The 17196-nt window shown below is 43.9% G+C and overlaps 1 protein-coding gene across 1 annotated transcript; it reads left to right on the top strand.

The window, feature by feature from the left end:
• Window positions 1-464: 464 nt before the first annotated feature.
• On the top strand, window positions 465-15486 carry znf292b (zinc finger protein 292b). Its single transcript, XM_072676714.1, has 8 exons — window positions 465-651; window positions 3550-3704; window positions 4143-4221; window positions 4306-4441; window positions 4788-4993; window positions 7445-7581; window positions 7832-7973; window positions 8057-15486. The coding sequence occupies exons 1-8, from the start codon at window positions 478-480 to the stop codon at window positions 14936-14938; spliced, it is 7911 nt and encodes a 2636-aa protein (XP_072532815.1). The 5' UTR covers window positions 465-477; the 3' UTR covers window positions 14939-15486.
• Window positions 15487-17196: the final 1710 nt, after the last annotated feature.

Here is a 17196-nt window from a genome sequence, read left to right as displayed (position 1 = left end):
GCCCGAGCTTCAGGTAAAGGGCTGCCATCCATGAAGAGATGTCAGCTAGACGTATCAAGACTGTGTTAGGAGGCAGGAGAACCCAGGAGAGGATATTACTGCACCAACAGAGCGAGTGTAGAGTGAGAGCTGAGGAGGACCAAGCACAGAGCCTTGCGGGACACCGGTAGGGGGGTCTGTACGCCCTCCTGTGTGTGTGTGTGTGCTTGCAACGAGGGTCACATGACGCCCGCTGCCGTAATACGGGTGTGAAATGAAACTGCAGCTAGAACAGCGCGCGCCCAGGGGGCGGGGCTTGATCTGAAAGCGGTTGAGAAGTGAGACTAATAGAAGCGCTACGCCGCCAGAGGGCGGGGCTTCCCCCGAAAACGGGCGTGAAAGGAAACTAATCGCCTCCCTGAAATACGTGCAGACGCAAGCGAGTCTGGCGCGTCACGTGATGACCGTTGTGCGTACGCGGCCGAGCGGGATGTGAAGATGGCGGACGGGCAGGAGGAGCTAGATCTGGGCGAGGAGAGTGCGACCGGGCTCGGGGGCAAAAGCGCCGGCCTTATGGATCTTACGGCCCACCTGCAGAGGTTGGAGGAGCGGCTGAGACAGCGGGAGCAGGCTGCCGAGGAGTCCGCCGAGTACTGCCGGGCCTTCTGCACGGTGAGCGCTCCCATCCCCCATGCTAATGTTGTTAGCCTCGCAGCTAGCGGCTGTAAACACGGAGCGATTTATGAGCACGACTGAAAATGCAAGTCACATTTTACACTCTGGGCGAACATTTAAAGACCGGGGCTGTTAACAGCTACTGCATGTCTTGCGTGTTTACTCAGTCTTTCTCGTTGGATGAACGTAGCTAAAGAACCGACCCTGTGTCCAGCAGCAGCAGCAGCACCACCACCACCAGCAGCAGCAGCAGCAGCAGCTGCTCTAGCTCTAGCTGTAGCTCTGTCTGTCTGACGGGAGCGTGGCTCAGGAGATAGGGGCTTCATTTCAGAGAAGCATGAGTTTATCACACCAAATTATCAACATTTAAGGCCTTAAGTATATTATTATGTAGTAGCTTTAGCAGCTCTACCTCAGGTTTAGCCCCATATGTGATAAGATTTCCTAATAAGCTACGATTATAACCACCTTCACAACTAACCCTCCTTAAAGGAGTAGCTAGCTATCCTAGCTGATTGACTGCAATTTTCACTTTGTCAGACATTTCCAATGAACCAAGACATGTTTAGTGTTTGAAATTAGCTTCTTTTGTGTGTTTTCTTTAAGCTATGAGGCTATATGTGATGAGCAGTGAAAGTCAGTGTCACCAAACACCCGCTTTTATTGGATGACATTAGCCTCGTAGTTAGTTATGCTAGCTAGCACTAGTATAAAACAGCGGAGCTTCAGAGCACAAGGAGTCGTTTTCACAAGTGTATTATCTATATGTGGCTGGGTTCAGATCTCCATCACTTGTCGTAAAAGGCTGTGGAGTCGTCCAGTTTGGAGGATGTGGTGTTGAAATGCTGTCATTATTCAACCCGAGCTGGTGAGATCAGTTCATAGAGAAGTGACTGGTCCTGGGCGGCTATTTGCTCTGTATTGATTCAGCGGCTCAACCCATTACTATGAGTGCACAATGTCCTCGTCCTCAGTGTACAGTATCTGCAGATCACTGCTTCACAAGAGAACCAGGTGTTCAGACATGTTATGTACTTCTGTTATGAACTCTGAACGAGAAAACTGAATGCATGCCTTTATGATCATTGATTTATCATTTTAGTTTGAGGCATTTAAAGTGCTGTCATCAGGTTGTTTTAATGTAGCTGGTATAGAAGTGCTTTTAAAGAACCAGTTTTTAGTTGATCCACCAAGACAAGCTTGGTGTGGTGCAACAGAGAACACCACTACCTGCCACTGAGCTGCCACACCATGTGGGAGACTGGGGTTCGATTCACGGGCTGGGTGACTGTGCTGCGCTATACCAATAAGAGTCCTTGGGTAAGACTCCTAACACTACACTGACTCACCTTTGTATTACAAGTAACCTTGTAAGTCGCTCTGGATCAGAGCGTCTGCTAAAAGCCATAAATGTAAATGTAAGACATGTTTGGTATCTGACTTGTGCTTCTTTACTTTCTAATGGTAGATGATAGGCTTGCGCTACTACCAAACACGAGACTTTTCTAGAGCCGGTCACATTTACAGTATTTGGCTGACGCTCTTATCCAGAGCGACTTACAAGGCAATCTAAGCCAATATGGTGTGGGCCAACATTGTGTTAGGAGTCTTGCCCTGGACTTTTATTGGTGTAGCGCAGCATAGCCACCCAGACTGGGAATCAAAATCCAGTCTCCCACGTGATGTGGTAGCTCACTGGCAGGTAGTGGTGTTATCAACCACGGTCACCAATCTCATCTCCGTAAATAACCAACTAACCAACACATGCAGATACTCTTGCTCAGCTGCCATGTGCACAACGCAGCCCTCTGTGCAACGTCTGCAGTTGTTCGCTTTCTCTTACAGTTGTGTAATTCTGCTCACCTGGTGAACAATGTCCAAGGCCTTAAAAAGGATGCTGAACAGAAGAGCCGCTCAGTAATTGTTTCTTCCTTGGATGCAGATGTTCTGACATCATGTTCCAACCTGAAAGATGGGAAACAAATGTGTATATATATTAAAAAATGTTCAGACAGCTAAGTAACTGAGCCAATTCTTAAATGGCCAACAACTACCAGTGACCCCACACTCACTCACCCCCCATAAAACAGTGGTGGCAAATATTATATCTTTATAGCATTATCACACGCAGATTGTAATACTGTTTGTCATTCCTACTTAGTTGGTTTCACTTGGGAAGGAGCAATAATACACCTTTGTTAGGACGTTTACTCACTAGTTCAGCTGTGGCTTCAGTGCAGTCTGATGAGAAGCTGTTTAATGGACATTTTCATTGGCTTGGTTGTTGCTGTTACAGAGCTACAAATCCAGCTCAGTCAGATCAAATTTTTAAAATGTTCAATATTCTAATATTCTGATAGCAGTAGACTAGTCAAACTAATTGATTAATTGATTAGTTAGTCGTGTTACTTTTTTAAAATAGTTGCAGTTTTTAAATAGTCAGAAAATGTCATTTCTGCCAACGAGTGGTACTGCCGAAACAGATTAATACTCTTTATATTGGTAATAAACAATAAAATGCACCAACCTTCTACCTTTTTTTAATTAATTGTTTGGTTATTCATTCCATACTTTCATCTGTATTTTGTAAATAGCCAATATTTTTTATTGAATATTAATTATTAATATGTATAATTGTTGCTAATATTAGTGCACACCACCCCAGCATTCATTCACCTTTTCATGCATAATACTGTAATTTTCTTCATATTCTCGATCCAATCATGAATTTAATTAAAATATGGGCTGAGTGTATCATGCCCCCTCACTAGCCAACACATTATAATAAATAAATAAAAATCACAAGAGTATAGTGTTATGTTTATGATCTTGCCCCCATCTACCAGTACATTTTCATTTGTGTTTTTACTGAATACTGTCTGTCTGTCTGTGTAGACTCTGCTGGAGTATGTGGGACAGTGGAGGAGCGATGAAGACCCATGGCCTGTTCTGGAGGGATATGCTGTGGCTCTGCTGAGTTTTGCCCGAGCGTCCACACACCTCTCTCCACAGTGCGAAAACGCCCCAGTTCTGGTTGAGAAACTCTCACAGTGAGTACACAGGGATCATCTATTCATTCATGGATATTTTGCTCACAGTTTGCCAGAGAAATAATTGAGGTTGGGTCTAGAACCGGATACTGGGATGTCCCAGGTGTTTTTTTTTTTTTTGTTTGTTTGTTTGGTTTTTTTTTTGTACCGCTGATCTGAACACTTTATTGTTGAGCTAGCGATGCTAATCCAGTTTTTGTGTTTTCTTAGATAATATGGCCCCACAATTTAGGAAGAATATGCTTATTAATTCTTTAGTAAAACCGCTTTTATATAAATGTTTGATGTCCCAACCTATTTTCATAATTTTCACATTCTATAACAAACTGTATGAGTAGGATGTTTTATCGTTCATGATGCGACTGCAACTAATGACTTATTACTTTTACAATAATGAATGTTATTGACTAATCATTATATTCCTGCTTTGCTTTTCAGGAGCTGTGTGGAGCTTCTGCTTTCGTTACATGCCGCTTTTCCAGATGTATTTTGGGCGCAGTTTCGAACCTCTGTGGAGGTACGGTATCCAAATGTTGCTGTTTCTGTTGGTTTTCCTGGTGAAAGTGTAAAATTAATTTGTTTAATCATATTTTCTGTGCAGATGGCCCATTCGCTCCTGCAGGAGAATGGCATCCCTCAGCTGCGGCTGCTTTCTGCAGTCACTCAAGAAAACGGCATCTGGGCTAACAGCACACTACTTGGCATTCTCAACAACGAGACTCCTCAAGAAGACAAAGGTGCTTTTCCTGTACAGTGATCAATAGGAGTGGGAATCATTACAGACAGAGTATTTCCAGAAGCCCCATCTAATGCACAGGGACTAGACAAGCATTTGCACATCTGTGTCAGCAGTGGATGCAACTTAAAGTAGCTGAATGCATTGCATTCATTAGAAAGGGTGTCCACCAACTTTTGGGCATAAAGCATATTTTCAGTATGTTTTCAATTTGTGTTGTCTAGTGTATATTGTGTAGCAGCAGTTGCAGGCATGGTGTTACCTGTGGAGATTTGATATGATATACGAGGACAAGCCTTCATGTGTACCTGTCCCTTTAACTCAGTCTTTTCTTTTTTTTTCCTTAGTCTATGAGTTCCTCACTCATGAAGGTCCAGACCTGCTGCACATGCGAGTGAAGTACCTAATTAAAGAGAACTGCATGGACAAGGCTGCTCTGCTGGCTAAAGCCTGTGCAGATTTCCCAGAGTTTGATGGAAGGAGGGTCTACTTCAAGCAGATTTATCTCGTTTGCCTGTGCACTGTTGCTCAGCAGCAAACACTGATGGATGAGGTGAGCAGTGTCCTACTTGGATACCTGTAGTTTGTGTGCAGGTGTTACATTTGTTGTTTGGAAATGGGGTTGACCTTTAGAAAATACCAGTTATGATGCATTTCTCTCAGTTTTCATCTAAATGTCCCACTTACAGTCTGAGAACCAGTGGTGTGGTGTGAATTGAGAGCAACTGAAACACTAGAGCTTTTACTTCATGTTTCTCAGTGTGGCGGTGGTATAAACCTCACAGTGCTGGTAGCTTGGCTTTGCATCCAAATGTGCTGTAAAAACACCCTTTGCTTGTAGTCAGTAATCTGGCTCTTATTTCACGCACAGAGGCTAGCAAACATTCAGAGAACACTGCATTACTATAATAAATGGAGGAAGTTGTGAAAGAACGGTTGAATGCTCAGTCATTCTGAACAAAGTCATATGCTTTGGGTTCTGGTCGCCTTTTGCCTTAGTTAATCAAACATCGTAAATTAATAAGCATAAAATTAGCGTCGCTCCTTAGAGCTGCACCCTGCTCTTTTTACTCAGACACACTGTTTTAGCATATAATGATGTTGGGAGATTGGATGGGGAAAAAAGTTTAAATGGTACATATGTCAGTGGTTGTTTAATAACCTAGTCCAACAAGATCAAGGTTATCATACCATGGCAAAGAAATCCAACAGTAACAAATATTGTTAAGATCCTAATAATAATAAAATAAAATAATAATAAAATAACAACCTAATAATTATACTTTGGTGGATTCCTGGTATTCTCATGCATTATGATTACAATGTAAGAAATCCCAGGTGAGCTTGAGCAGCATTTCCTTCATTTGTTTGGTGATACCTGTGCAATTGTTTGTGCATGTTGCATTGGTCACTATGCTATGATGTGTTTGTGCAACGGAGTTGCTTAGTAAAATGACTTAGAGATTTATTTTATTTATTTTTTTAAATTTTAAAATTAAAGTTAAAATTCCAAATCTTGCTAATGAGCTGATTTCCATGTTGAATCTATGTAAATTGTAGGCCTGTCACGCTAACTTTTTGTATTTTGATGGGTTTGTTTTTGAACTAAATATTGTATTATCATAACATGACGAGTAATTGCGATTAAGTGATACTGATATTCCCCCACAGGAATGTGGCTTTGAAACCAAGTCCAATTAGACTTGCTCATCCAAGCTTTCTGGCTGGAATGATGCAGTCTTCGGAAAAACATCAGTTATCCTGGAGTAACACGTCTTCACCTGTTGCAGTCTGTTCTGTGTGCATAGAGGCTCCGTTATTAATGTATTGGTCATTACGCATGCTGCACTCTTTTTCTACATGCGAGATGGCGCGGTCTGCTCACAGACTTGTGTCCTGCTTCTGACAGAGCGCAGACGAGAGAACAGAACAGTGTGACTGGTTAAGATATTGGTGACATCTCTTATGTAAACAGATGTGCAAGTAAACACGATGGGCAATATTGTGGTCGCGCTGATTATATTGTATGATAAGTCTGTAATGTAATAATCGCGACAGGCCTAGTAAATTGCCATTAAAAATGCTATCTGCAGTTACCAATTTGAAATGGGCAACATTTAAGCTGCTCACTATTTACAATGCTAATGTTACAGGTAGCAAAGTGCTTTTCAAATGAGGGAAATTTCGACAGCAGTAAAAGAAAATAATGTTAAATAAATGAGTAGTAAGTAGTGTCTTAGACTAAGGCAGTAACAGGAATTTAATTATTATAATAATATTATTTTAGACCTTAAACACTTGTGATTTAGCATAAAAAAGCAAATGTTTTCCTGACTGTCTTCAGTCTCTTTTTCCTGCACAGCAAATAGCTAATAGGTCTAGAATGAATAATCTGCCTAGCCTATAGAAATTACTAGGCAGCTGTGATCATCATTTGCCGTGTTCTGATGAGCCAAGCAGAGATATACAGAGTGTGTATTTTGAATTGGCTGTAAATAAAACGTACTGCCTGTATTAATTCTGCCCAGATAATTAGAGAATGTGTACAAGCCTGCATTTAAGTTTGTTAGAATTCTCCTTTAAAAATGTTTCCATACTTTAAACCTTTTCTGAAACATCGTCATTGCTAGCCTTACTTACCACCCCCTCCGCCTCAGCTTCTTGGTGTCTGCTTGCCTCAACAGTGAACCACCAGTGCATGTTGTCACATACATTTTCTTTTAGCAAGTGCGCCAGATAGCCCTGCTAGAATATATAAAACTATGACTCCCACTACTTTTAATTCTTTATTAAATGTAATTACTGTGAATTTTGTGGGGGAAAAAACAAACTAAGATTTTCAGTCGACTGACTGATCCGACTCAGTGAGCAGCCCTGAAGCGAAAGAAATTTTGAACCATTGCTGGCATGTTGGACCTCTGGACCAACTCTTGGTTGGTTAATATTTATTTAAAAAAAGTGTCAAACAGTAAGTAGTAAACCTTTTATGCCTCCTTCTCTTTAGCTGTCAAAGGTGGACTGTCGGGATGCCCTAGAGATGATTTGTAACTTGGAGGCAGATGGGGATGAAAGAGGAGCTTTCACCCTGTGTTCAGGCTTTCTGAGCAAACAGCTCCTCCAGGAGGACACCTACTGTGCTTGGTGAGTCATGCAAACTGCATGAGTGGATAGCGGGCTTTGTCAGGTTTACAAAATCAACATTTAGGCAGAAGAAACAAAAACTTCCTTTTTAAATTGAACTCCTACGGATTTAAAAAAGACCCACCAGACAATTCAGGTGGAACTGAATTGGAAGCATTGCCGGGTGATGGGTGGTGATGACTAATAGCTATTGTTGGACATAATCTTATGATTATTCACACACTACCTCTCCTCTCTCATTGTCATTCAGGGAATTGACTCTTTTCTGGAGCAAACTTCTTAAGCGATTGGAGACTTCGGAGCAAGGGTTTCTCGAGAGGTGCCGGCAGATGTCTCGCCTGGCCAAAACTGTGTTTCACCTGCTGTTTTTCATAAAAGTGATCCAGTCAGAAGTGAGTGTCTTCTCCACCACTTTTTATTTAGTCTGTGTTGGGATAGCAAAATGATTAATCATGTGAAAACCTCTGATCTGCAGATGGACAAGATTGGATTGCCGGCCTGCATTGAGATGTGTTCACGCGCTCTCCAAATGGAGTCCTGCGATGGAGCCAACAAGGCCACCATCTGCAAAACCATCTCATGCCTGCTGCCTGCTGACCTGGAAGTGAAACGGGCTTGCCAGCTGACAGAGTTTCTTCTGGAGCCAACAGTTGACTCATACTACGCTGTGGAAACGCTCTACAATGAACCAGATCAGAAGCTTGAGGAGGAGAGCCTTCCGATACCCACCTCTCTACGCTGTGAACTTCTCCTAGTTTTTAAAACCCAGTGGCCGTTTGACCCGGAGTTCTGGGACTGGAAGACACTAAAGCGGCATTGCTTAGGACTAATGGGTGAGGAGGCATCTATCGTGTCCTCCATCGATGAACTAAATGATGATCATCCAGAAGGACTAGATGATCCAGGCTTACCTCAGGAGTTCAAGGATGTTTCTGAGTACTTTCTGGATGCTACAAATGAACTTAAGGAAATCGCAGACCAGAGGCAGAAAAATAGAGAAATTAAAAAGTTGAGAGAGAAAGGGTTTGTCTCAGCTAGGTTTCGAAATTGGCAAGCTTACATGCAATATTGTGTTTTATGTGACAAAGAATTTCTTGGCCACAGAATAGTGCGTCATGCACAGACTCACTTTAAAGATGGATATTATACCTGTCCGATATGTATAGAGACTTTTGAAACGAGAGAAACTCTGGACCCACATGTTGCGTCACATGTAAAGCTGTCTTGCAAAGAGCGCCTGGCAGCGATGAAAACCACTAAGAAACTGGCAAATGAAAAAGTTACCATCCCTGCCATTTCTGCGCTGAATGCCAAAAGTGGAGAAAATCAGGCTCGGAAGGCCAAGCCGAAAAACAACTGCAATGGAGACTTTGATGGCTTTTACAATGGAGATATGATGGGCTCTCAGTTTGAAATTGCTGAAGTCAAAGCAGATGGGAAAGGGGGCAACATTTGTCCTGTCCCAAAGTGCAGGAGGGGGTTTAAGTACTTTCGTAATCTTATTGCCCATGTGAAGGATCACGGGGAGGTTGAGGAGGCAAAGCGTTTTCTTGAAATGCAGAGCACAAAAATAGTTTGTCAGTATTGCCGCCGTCAGTTTGTTAATGTCAGTCACCTCAATGACCATCTTCAGGTCCATTGTGGCACTAAGCCTTATATTTGCATTCAGCTGAATTGCAAAGCTAGCTTCGACTCCAATGCTGAGCTTCTTGTGCACAGAAAAGACCATCCGGTGTTCAAGGCAAAGTGCATGTTTCCCGGCTGTGGAAAGATTTTCAGTGAGGCTTTTAAACTCTACGACCATGAGGCACAACATTATAAAACGTTCACTTGCAAAGTGCCTGGCTGTGGTAAAGTGTTCCATGCTCAATCTCAGTTAGATTTGCATGAGGAGAGCCATGACACTAAGAAAGTAGAAGTACATAATCCCGAGAGCCAAAGCGCTCATTCTTTAGAGCCTCATCCAGACCAGTCCTGTCAACTATCTGAGGACGCTGACCAGCTGGACACCTTTGCAGGGCCCCTATTAAACTCCAGCTGTGCATTGAGCCCTTCAAATCACATGACTGGCCTGGTGAAAGTGAAGCACTCCATTGAAAGCATGCTCAATAGTGCTGGTCCAGGACCCACACAAGCATTTGACCCTGGAACACACAAAGCTGAACCACCCGATCCAGATCTTGATCAACAACAGACCCCGCACATGGATGGCCAGCTGATTCAGACTCCTGTCAACCCTTCCATGTCTCACTTGAATGAACCCAGACCAGAAGATTCCTTGCTTGATGTGCTGATGAATGACCCAATCCTTGCCTCCTCATGCCCAGTTTCCCAAACATCCTCTTACCAAAACATTTTAGAGGACTTTCAGACAGCCCCCTCAAAAGATGTGTTGCAAGGACAAATGCAGGCATCAGATTCTGTGTCACAAACCCATAACTTGCCTCTTTACAACAATGACAACACGGAATATGGACAATATAGTCCTAATCCTGTGGCCCACGTTCAGACACCGTATCAAGTCCCATTTGGGAATAGCATGGCATCCCTAGCACCGACCACCCATAGTAGTACCCCAGTAATGCCAGTGTCTCAGAGGCTTCCTCCTCAAGTGACTCCCTTTCCCACCAACATGCAGGTTTCTGAAAGCAGACCAGCTCAGCCACTGCACACAAACAGCTTTGGACCAGCAGCAGAGGAGAAGGAGAAATTCAAATGTGCTTATGAAAATTGTTCTCGGGAATATTGCTCTTATAGAAGCCTAACCAAGCACATGAAAGCAATTCACCCAGAGTTTTACACCCAGTGGAAACTAGTGAGAAAGAATAATAGGGCGCACCAAATGGCAAGCAAATCCGCTTCTATGAATGGGAACCCAAATTCAGTAGCACCCCTGCAGAACCAGCTGGGTCAAAGAATTCCTGCTCAAACAACGCAAATGCAAAACCTTACTTGCCACCCTCCCTACCCAGCAAGCTGCCCAACCACCAGTTATCCCTCTACCTCTTCCCACTTGCCAGTTCCCACTAGCCAGCCTTTCCCCAATCAAATGGAGAGTATATTAGATCCCATTGTTCTTGCACAGTTGGGACACACTGCAAATGAGTCTCATATAGCACTTGACCCTTCGTGGAATTCTGTCCCCGTGAACAATTCGAGTCAACAACGGACCAGTCACTCCCAAGCTTTGACTTCAAACGTCGATGTCCTTTCGAGCAGCCACCTCTCTTCACATATGAACATAGCTTCACAAGGCCAAGGGGCAGATGCCCAGAGTCGAATGGTCTACCCTACTTTGCAGCCTCAAAGTAATCCCCCATGTAATTTCATCCCCCCACAGACAGATGGCACCCAAAGGCTAAACAATCCAGCTATAAGTGGCCACCTCAACAATTCAACTGCATCTTCCTATACTCAGCCGGCCAAGAGCAATTCTGTACCTTTTGTCAAACATTCTGATTGTGTGGTGAAATTGGAGAGAAACACACATTTGGATTTGCCACAACTAGACAGTTCCCAGGAAAGTTCCTCTTCAGCTCTACTGAGTTCTCAAGATGGTGGGGTCAGTTCCACAAATGGTGGGGACATCAAAAAGGCAAAAAGGAGCAGAAGAACGAAGTGGCCTGCCATCATCAGAGATGGGAAGTTTATTTGCTGTAGGTGCTTTAGAGAGTTCCAGAGTCCTAAATCCCTTGGTGGACATTTATCTAAACGTTCTCACTGCAAAGCCTTTGACGACGCAGACCTGACAGCAGACCTGCCCATCTCATTTCTTGATCTCCTAAACTCTCCTGTGACCACGCCCCAGCCCAGTCCGTCTGGACATTTGAGTTCCAACCAGCCTTTTCACACAGTGAGTAAAGGTCCCCTTGACCCAAAATTATTCCCCAATGTCACTTTTCTACGTGGTAAGGATTCCCCGTATGCTAACGACAGTAAGCCGACCACTGAGGCCATCAAGCAAAATTCACCCCATATGTGCGAGCCTGTTGGAGTAGGACAACCGGCATTTACCAATACATCTGTCTCGTACCCTCAAGATGGGCAAAGCAGTGTGATTCAGCACACTGGGAATATCAAAGAAAATAGCAGTCAGCATCAAATGAGTTATACCCAGTCCTTAATAAGCAATCCCTTATATTCCGACAGTGGTCTTTCAGATCCACTTCTGTCTCGTTTGCTAGGCGAAGACATCTCTCCTGCCTCCTGTAACCGGGCTGATCCTATTGACAAAATTCTTCAAACTGAAACACTGAACAAAATGAAGGAGGTCACTGAGAAATCTGCCAGTGTGAGTACAAGTGGATTATCCAATGATGGTCTCCTGGCTGCCATGGCTAGTCTTGCTCATAATCTGGTGTCTGAAAAGAGTGTTAAGGAAAAACTTCGTGAGCAGATATTAGCTGGAGATTTTCACAAGAAAAGTAGCTTGTGTCAAGGTCAAGGTGCTGACAGTGGAAGTTTTCAAAGCTCTGCTGCATCAAGTCCTGCAATGGGTGTTCCTCAACAAGCAACTCAAGTAATCCAAAAGGTGCCTCCAAGTGATCAACATCACTTTGGAAACGGGGCTAAAGCTTTCCCTGAGCACGTAACCTCAACTGATGGCTCGGCACAAATATCTGTGGCGTCTATTTCTGCAGACAGCACCATAAGTGATGTGTCCACTAAATCACCTATACAAAAAGAGGACGAAATGACAGAAATTCAGAAAGCACTTGAAAGACTGGATTTGGATAGGGAAGTCTCTGAACCAGACATGGTCACAATTGAACCTTCAGAAAATCACGGGTTAGCTAAAACCTCAGACGTTGCGAACCCCACTGTGGAGATCCCAGGCTACTCCTGCGACAGCAGTAGTTGTGGTTATAGAGCCATGACCAAGGACGCCCTGTTTAAACATCTCATCAAACTTCACAACTACACTGACGACATGCTCAGTCAGTACAGGAAAGACCAGGTTAAATTGGCCCCTTTTAGTTGTCAAGTATGTTCCAAGAACTTCACACGAAACTCAAACCTCAGAGTCCATTATCAAAGTGTTCACAATTATTCCCAAGAGCAGATCGCGAAGATGCGACAGAAGCAGCAGCAGTACATTCGAAGATCCCTGGAGGTTGATGGAAGTCCTTGTACCACTCCAAACATCACAGATTTGCTCAGTCCAAATGATAGTCCGGTAGAACGGACAACCTCTAATGGTGGGCAGCAGCAGCAGCAAATTGATGGTGCTGGTCAGAAAGGCCTTGTGGCTGCTAATGAAAGAATTAAATCAGAATGCAGTCCTCAGACCTTTGTGCAACCGTCTTGCGTCGGCCCAGTGGACCATATCCTCCCAGGGCCTATGCAGACAGCCCCCTCCCACAGTCAGACAGCCATTTATCCATCAGTGATCAAATCCGGTCCTTCTGTGATTACGACTTCAAGCATGGAGCAGCAGTTAAATGGGCAGTTTGTGTCAAGACCTGTTGCACCTAGCCAGAATATCCATCAGGTGCCACCTGGAGGATTGCTGCACACAGGTGCTCCCCTGGTGACTACCCAGACTACACCATTTATTGCGTCACCAGGTTCGCTGTCCCTAGACAAAAAGGCTAAACTGGGACGACCTCGACTGCCAAAACCCAGAGAAGTACCCAAAAAGCCTAAAGAAAAGAAAGCAGACCTAGACGATGTTTTCAGCCCCTACAGGCCATATCGCTGTGTCCATCAAGGCTGCGTCGCTGCTTTCACGATCCAGCAAAATCTGATTCTCCATTACAAAGCTGTACATCAGCCTGACCTCCCCAAATTCGAAGTCAATGAAGATGAGGAAGAGAACGAAGAGGAGGAGGAGGAGGAGGAAGAGATTAACGAAAACGAAGAGGATCAGGACGTAGTTGATGGTGAAGTAAATGAAGTCGAAGAGCTTCGGTGTCAAGTCAAAGACTGCTCCCGAATATTCCCGGTGGTTACGGACCTGCTGCAGCATTATTTACAGCTCCACAAGCTAAGCCTCGACAAAGCAGGCGCTATGATGTCTGGCATGAACTTGGGCAGGTTTCAGTGTGACCAGCCAAATTGTGCAGTTACCTTCACGGCATTCTGGAAGTATATTGGCCACATTGACAAAGAACATAAGGACGCCAAGGTCCCTAGAGCTGAACCTGTAGAGGGAATGTACCGGTGTGAGGTCGAGGGCTGCGAATGCACTTACTCGACAAGGTCAAATCTGCTGCGGCACACCATGAAAAAACACCAGGATATTTACAAACTCCAACTGATGAACTCTAAAGGTGTCAAACTCGGCCGTCCTCGGAAGAACCCTTATCCTTTCCTCGAGAAGGAAAACCGAGAAGTTAATAAGAAACCGGACAAGAAGTTGGGAGAGAAGAAGAGAAGAGAGAAAAAGAACAACCACTGGACGAAATATGGGAAGCCTATTTTGAAAACCAAGGAGGAAGCTTCTGCTGTGTGCACCAAGAGGTTTCCATTGCAGTACCCCTGCATGATCAAAGGCTGCGAGACCGTGGCTAGCTCTGAACGAAATATAATAAAGCATTACGTCCAGCATGGCCTGCCCAAACAGTATTTGGAGGAGCAAAGGAGCAACTACATACACTGCAAGAAATTGCCCCGCTCAAGGTACAAGCGCATAACGTCAAGGAGCGACGACACGGATAAGTCCGAGGAAAGCTCTGTCGAGATGTCTGAGAATGAGAAGGCTCCCAACATGGCACAGAGAGAGTCCGAGTTTTCGAAGCCGACTTCCGAAAAGGAGAGTGCAGAGGATGCAGAAGTTTCTGACAGCAAACCGTCCACTGACACGAGCTCCGATATCTCCGTGGCGGTCAAGCGCAGAAGAGGACGTCCACGCAAGGTGGCCTGTAACAGGAACAAGCCTTTCGCTCACAAGAGAGTGACGAGGTTAAGAGCCGCACACAGTTACACAATCAACTATGCCGACATCAACTCGGACTCCACGTCGTCCAGCGCCACGCTGGCGCAAGAGGAAGCCTCCGAGCAGAACTCCAAGTTGAGCTCGTTTAAGCCAATGGGTTTTGAGGTGTCCTTCTTGCAATTCTTGGAGCAGTCCAGACAGTCCTCCGGAAAGAGGAAAGCTTCTGTGACCTTGGACGCTAACCCACGCAAGAGACTTCCTACCGTGCAGTTAAAGACCGCCTCGGTCGTGTGCAGTAGGTCTGATGTGCTGAAACTTGTCGAGTTCAAAAACCCTCAGAAGCTAACATGTCTTAGTAACGTGACGTTTGAGGTGCACAGAGGGTTTTCAAACGTGTTCGAACTGTTGCTCAAACAGCTGCATGAAATGCGCCCTGCTGTGGTCATTCAAAAGCAGGGGTCTGGCAGTCCTCAGTGTTAAGGGATGGTACTCAGGGCACCATAAACGAAGATGGTCCCTGTGTTTGGACGGTTAACGTGCTAATGGAGTGGTGTTTGTCCAACAAACTGCTGGAATGTGTTTTTTATCATTATTATTATTATTAGATCTTTTTTTTATGAAACAGTACACACCCTTGACGTTACTAGACGCCCGCTAATCACTCAAGAACTGTGTGTATTAAAACTCATTTTCTAGCTGACAACTAAAACAGCCGATAATTCTATACCTCTAAAGCATGCCCTTACAAAGCTACACATTTTGTTGCCTTTGGAAAAGAACTTGTAAAGTAATATACCACGGGACATTATTTACTTTGAAAGTGAAATTAGCCCCTGTTCCAGTTGGATTGGAAACTGTAGTGCAGTGTGTAGATGATAACTGTTCTGGTCTCGTTTATCTTGCATTGTAAATTTGAAATTGTCTATAATGTTGTCTGTGTGCACATAACGGTTCTCTGGATAATTACTGCCACCAGCAGTCTGTACCTTAAACAACTGAGACCAATTTATTACAGCTTGCGTTTTGTACCTCTGCGTTGTTGTCCTTATTTACCTGTTTCACCAGAAGCCATGATTTGTCGAGGCACGTCCATTTTTGTTTACATGCACTGCTTAAATTAAGATCAGATGAGTCCACGCGTTAATCGCAAGAAGCGCCGACACACCGTATTCCTTCAGGCTTTTGCATAAACTCAAGATTCTTTTGACCGGTTTGGCTCTGATGTGTACAGGGCACCTTTTTATATTTGATACTAGGTTTGTGTTTGGTAGTTTGGCAGATGGTGGGGGGTATTGTATTTAAAGTCTGATCACAGTGATGCACAGTGAGATGGGAATGCCACGTATAATGGAGTCTGAGGTGAAATGTGGTGTGTGTGTGTGTGTGTGTGTGTGTGTGTGTGTGTGTATACGGTTTACTTTCAGGTAAGAGTACAGTGGAAATGAGGAAGGAACCACGGTACTTCAGCGCTGCTGTGTATATACATGTTCAACACATGGTACTTTGTGCAGATATGCATTAAAATATTAATATATAACATTTTGTGGTCTACTATGTCTAGGAGAATCCAGAGATTCAAAGCAGGAGTTTAAACAGGCATTGTAAATCAAACTGGAAATGTCCTACATCAAAAGTAGCCAATCGGTGAAGTTATCTGGCTTTTGCTTTTTTAGTCTAATGTTTTTTAGTCAGCTAATGTTGGTAACATTTCTAAAAACTAAGTAACTAAAGAACTTAGACTAGGTAACATACTCCTCATAACTCCTGACTCCTGCTAGGTAATCTCCAAGAGACTTGATCAGACATCCTGATTCTCCCGCATGTTGATAGTGCCGGCAAATCTGTGCTGCGTTCAAGTGCTGATCCGGAGGTTGTGTTTACCAGATGGTTAACTTCAGAAGCTTGTCGAAAAATCCACCCATCCAGCATGGAGATCTGTAGGATAAATGACATTTCAATCACAAACTAAACTGCGAAATATCAAACTAAATTAATTTATATTTGATTTGTAAAATTTGGCTCTTCCAGTGCATGGTACAGGTCTTACAAATAGAATTTCCCACCACTCGTACACCGCTTTACATACAGTATGCCGTATTTCGGGATTTGTGCACTTTTTAGGAACCAGGGAGAGTGTGAAACCGAGCATACAGCTTGCTCTTTTAGCTCAGTAGACCAATCCATGTTTTCTGTAGGTGGGATTTACAGGCCACCGCTCTTGTTCAGTTTAGTCAAAGTCCTTATGGTTTAGTTCAGCTGTGTGGCACCGAAAGATTCACCAACAGTATTGCATAAGAAGAAATAGGATTGTAGGATTAAAAGGGACCTTATATATGTTGCTTGGTGCTACCTCAGGATACAGTAAATAAATCAGACAGACTGAGACTGTAGTGAAAGTGAGTACAGTAGTACAGTTAGTACAGTACTCTAGTAGCTACTTTTAAAATAAATAACAACTAATGTGCAAAAATGCAATGTGCAGCTATGCACAATATATGTGCAAAAGAGTCCAGTGATGCAGTGAGGTAGTATTTAGTGCAAATATGCTTTCACATTGTCTGGGATTCACATCTTGGGTGAAGGAGTGTGTGTGTATGGAGGAGTCCATCAATTTAACCTCTGGCGTTGAAGTCTGATGGCTTGTGGGAAGAAGCTGTTGCAGAGTCTTGTCGCGTTAGACTGGACGCTGGGATACCTTCTTCCCTATGGCAGGAGGGAGAACAGTTTGTGAGAAGGGT

The sequence above is a fragment of the Salminus brasiliensis genome, chromosome 1 (genome assembly GCF_030463535.1).
Source record: "Salminus brasiliensis chromosome 1, fSalBra1.hap2, whole genome shotgun sequence".
Classification (NCBI taxonomy): Eukaryota; Metazoa; Chordata; class Actinopteri; order Characiformes; family Bryconidae; genus Salminus; species Salminus brasiliensis.
This window is presented reverse-complemented; position numbering and strand designations above follow the sequence as displayed.

Excerpts from the sequence above, each read along its gene's own strand:
- znf292b (XM_072676714.1), top strand. The coding sequence starts at position 478 with ATGGCGGACGGGCAGGAGGAGCTAGATCTGGGCGAGGAGAGTGCGACC. Across the intron at positions 4,994-7,444 it reads AGCAAACACTGATGGATGAG|CTGTCAAAGGTGGACTGTCG; the intron begins GTGAGCAGTGTC and ends CCTTCTCTTTAG. Across the intron at positions 7,582-7,831 it reads GAGGACACCTACTGTGCTTG|GGAATTGACTCTTTTCTGGA; the intron begins GTGAGTCATGCA and ends ATTGTCATTCAG.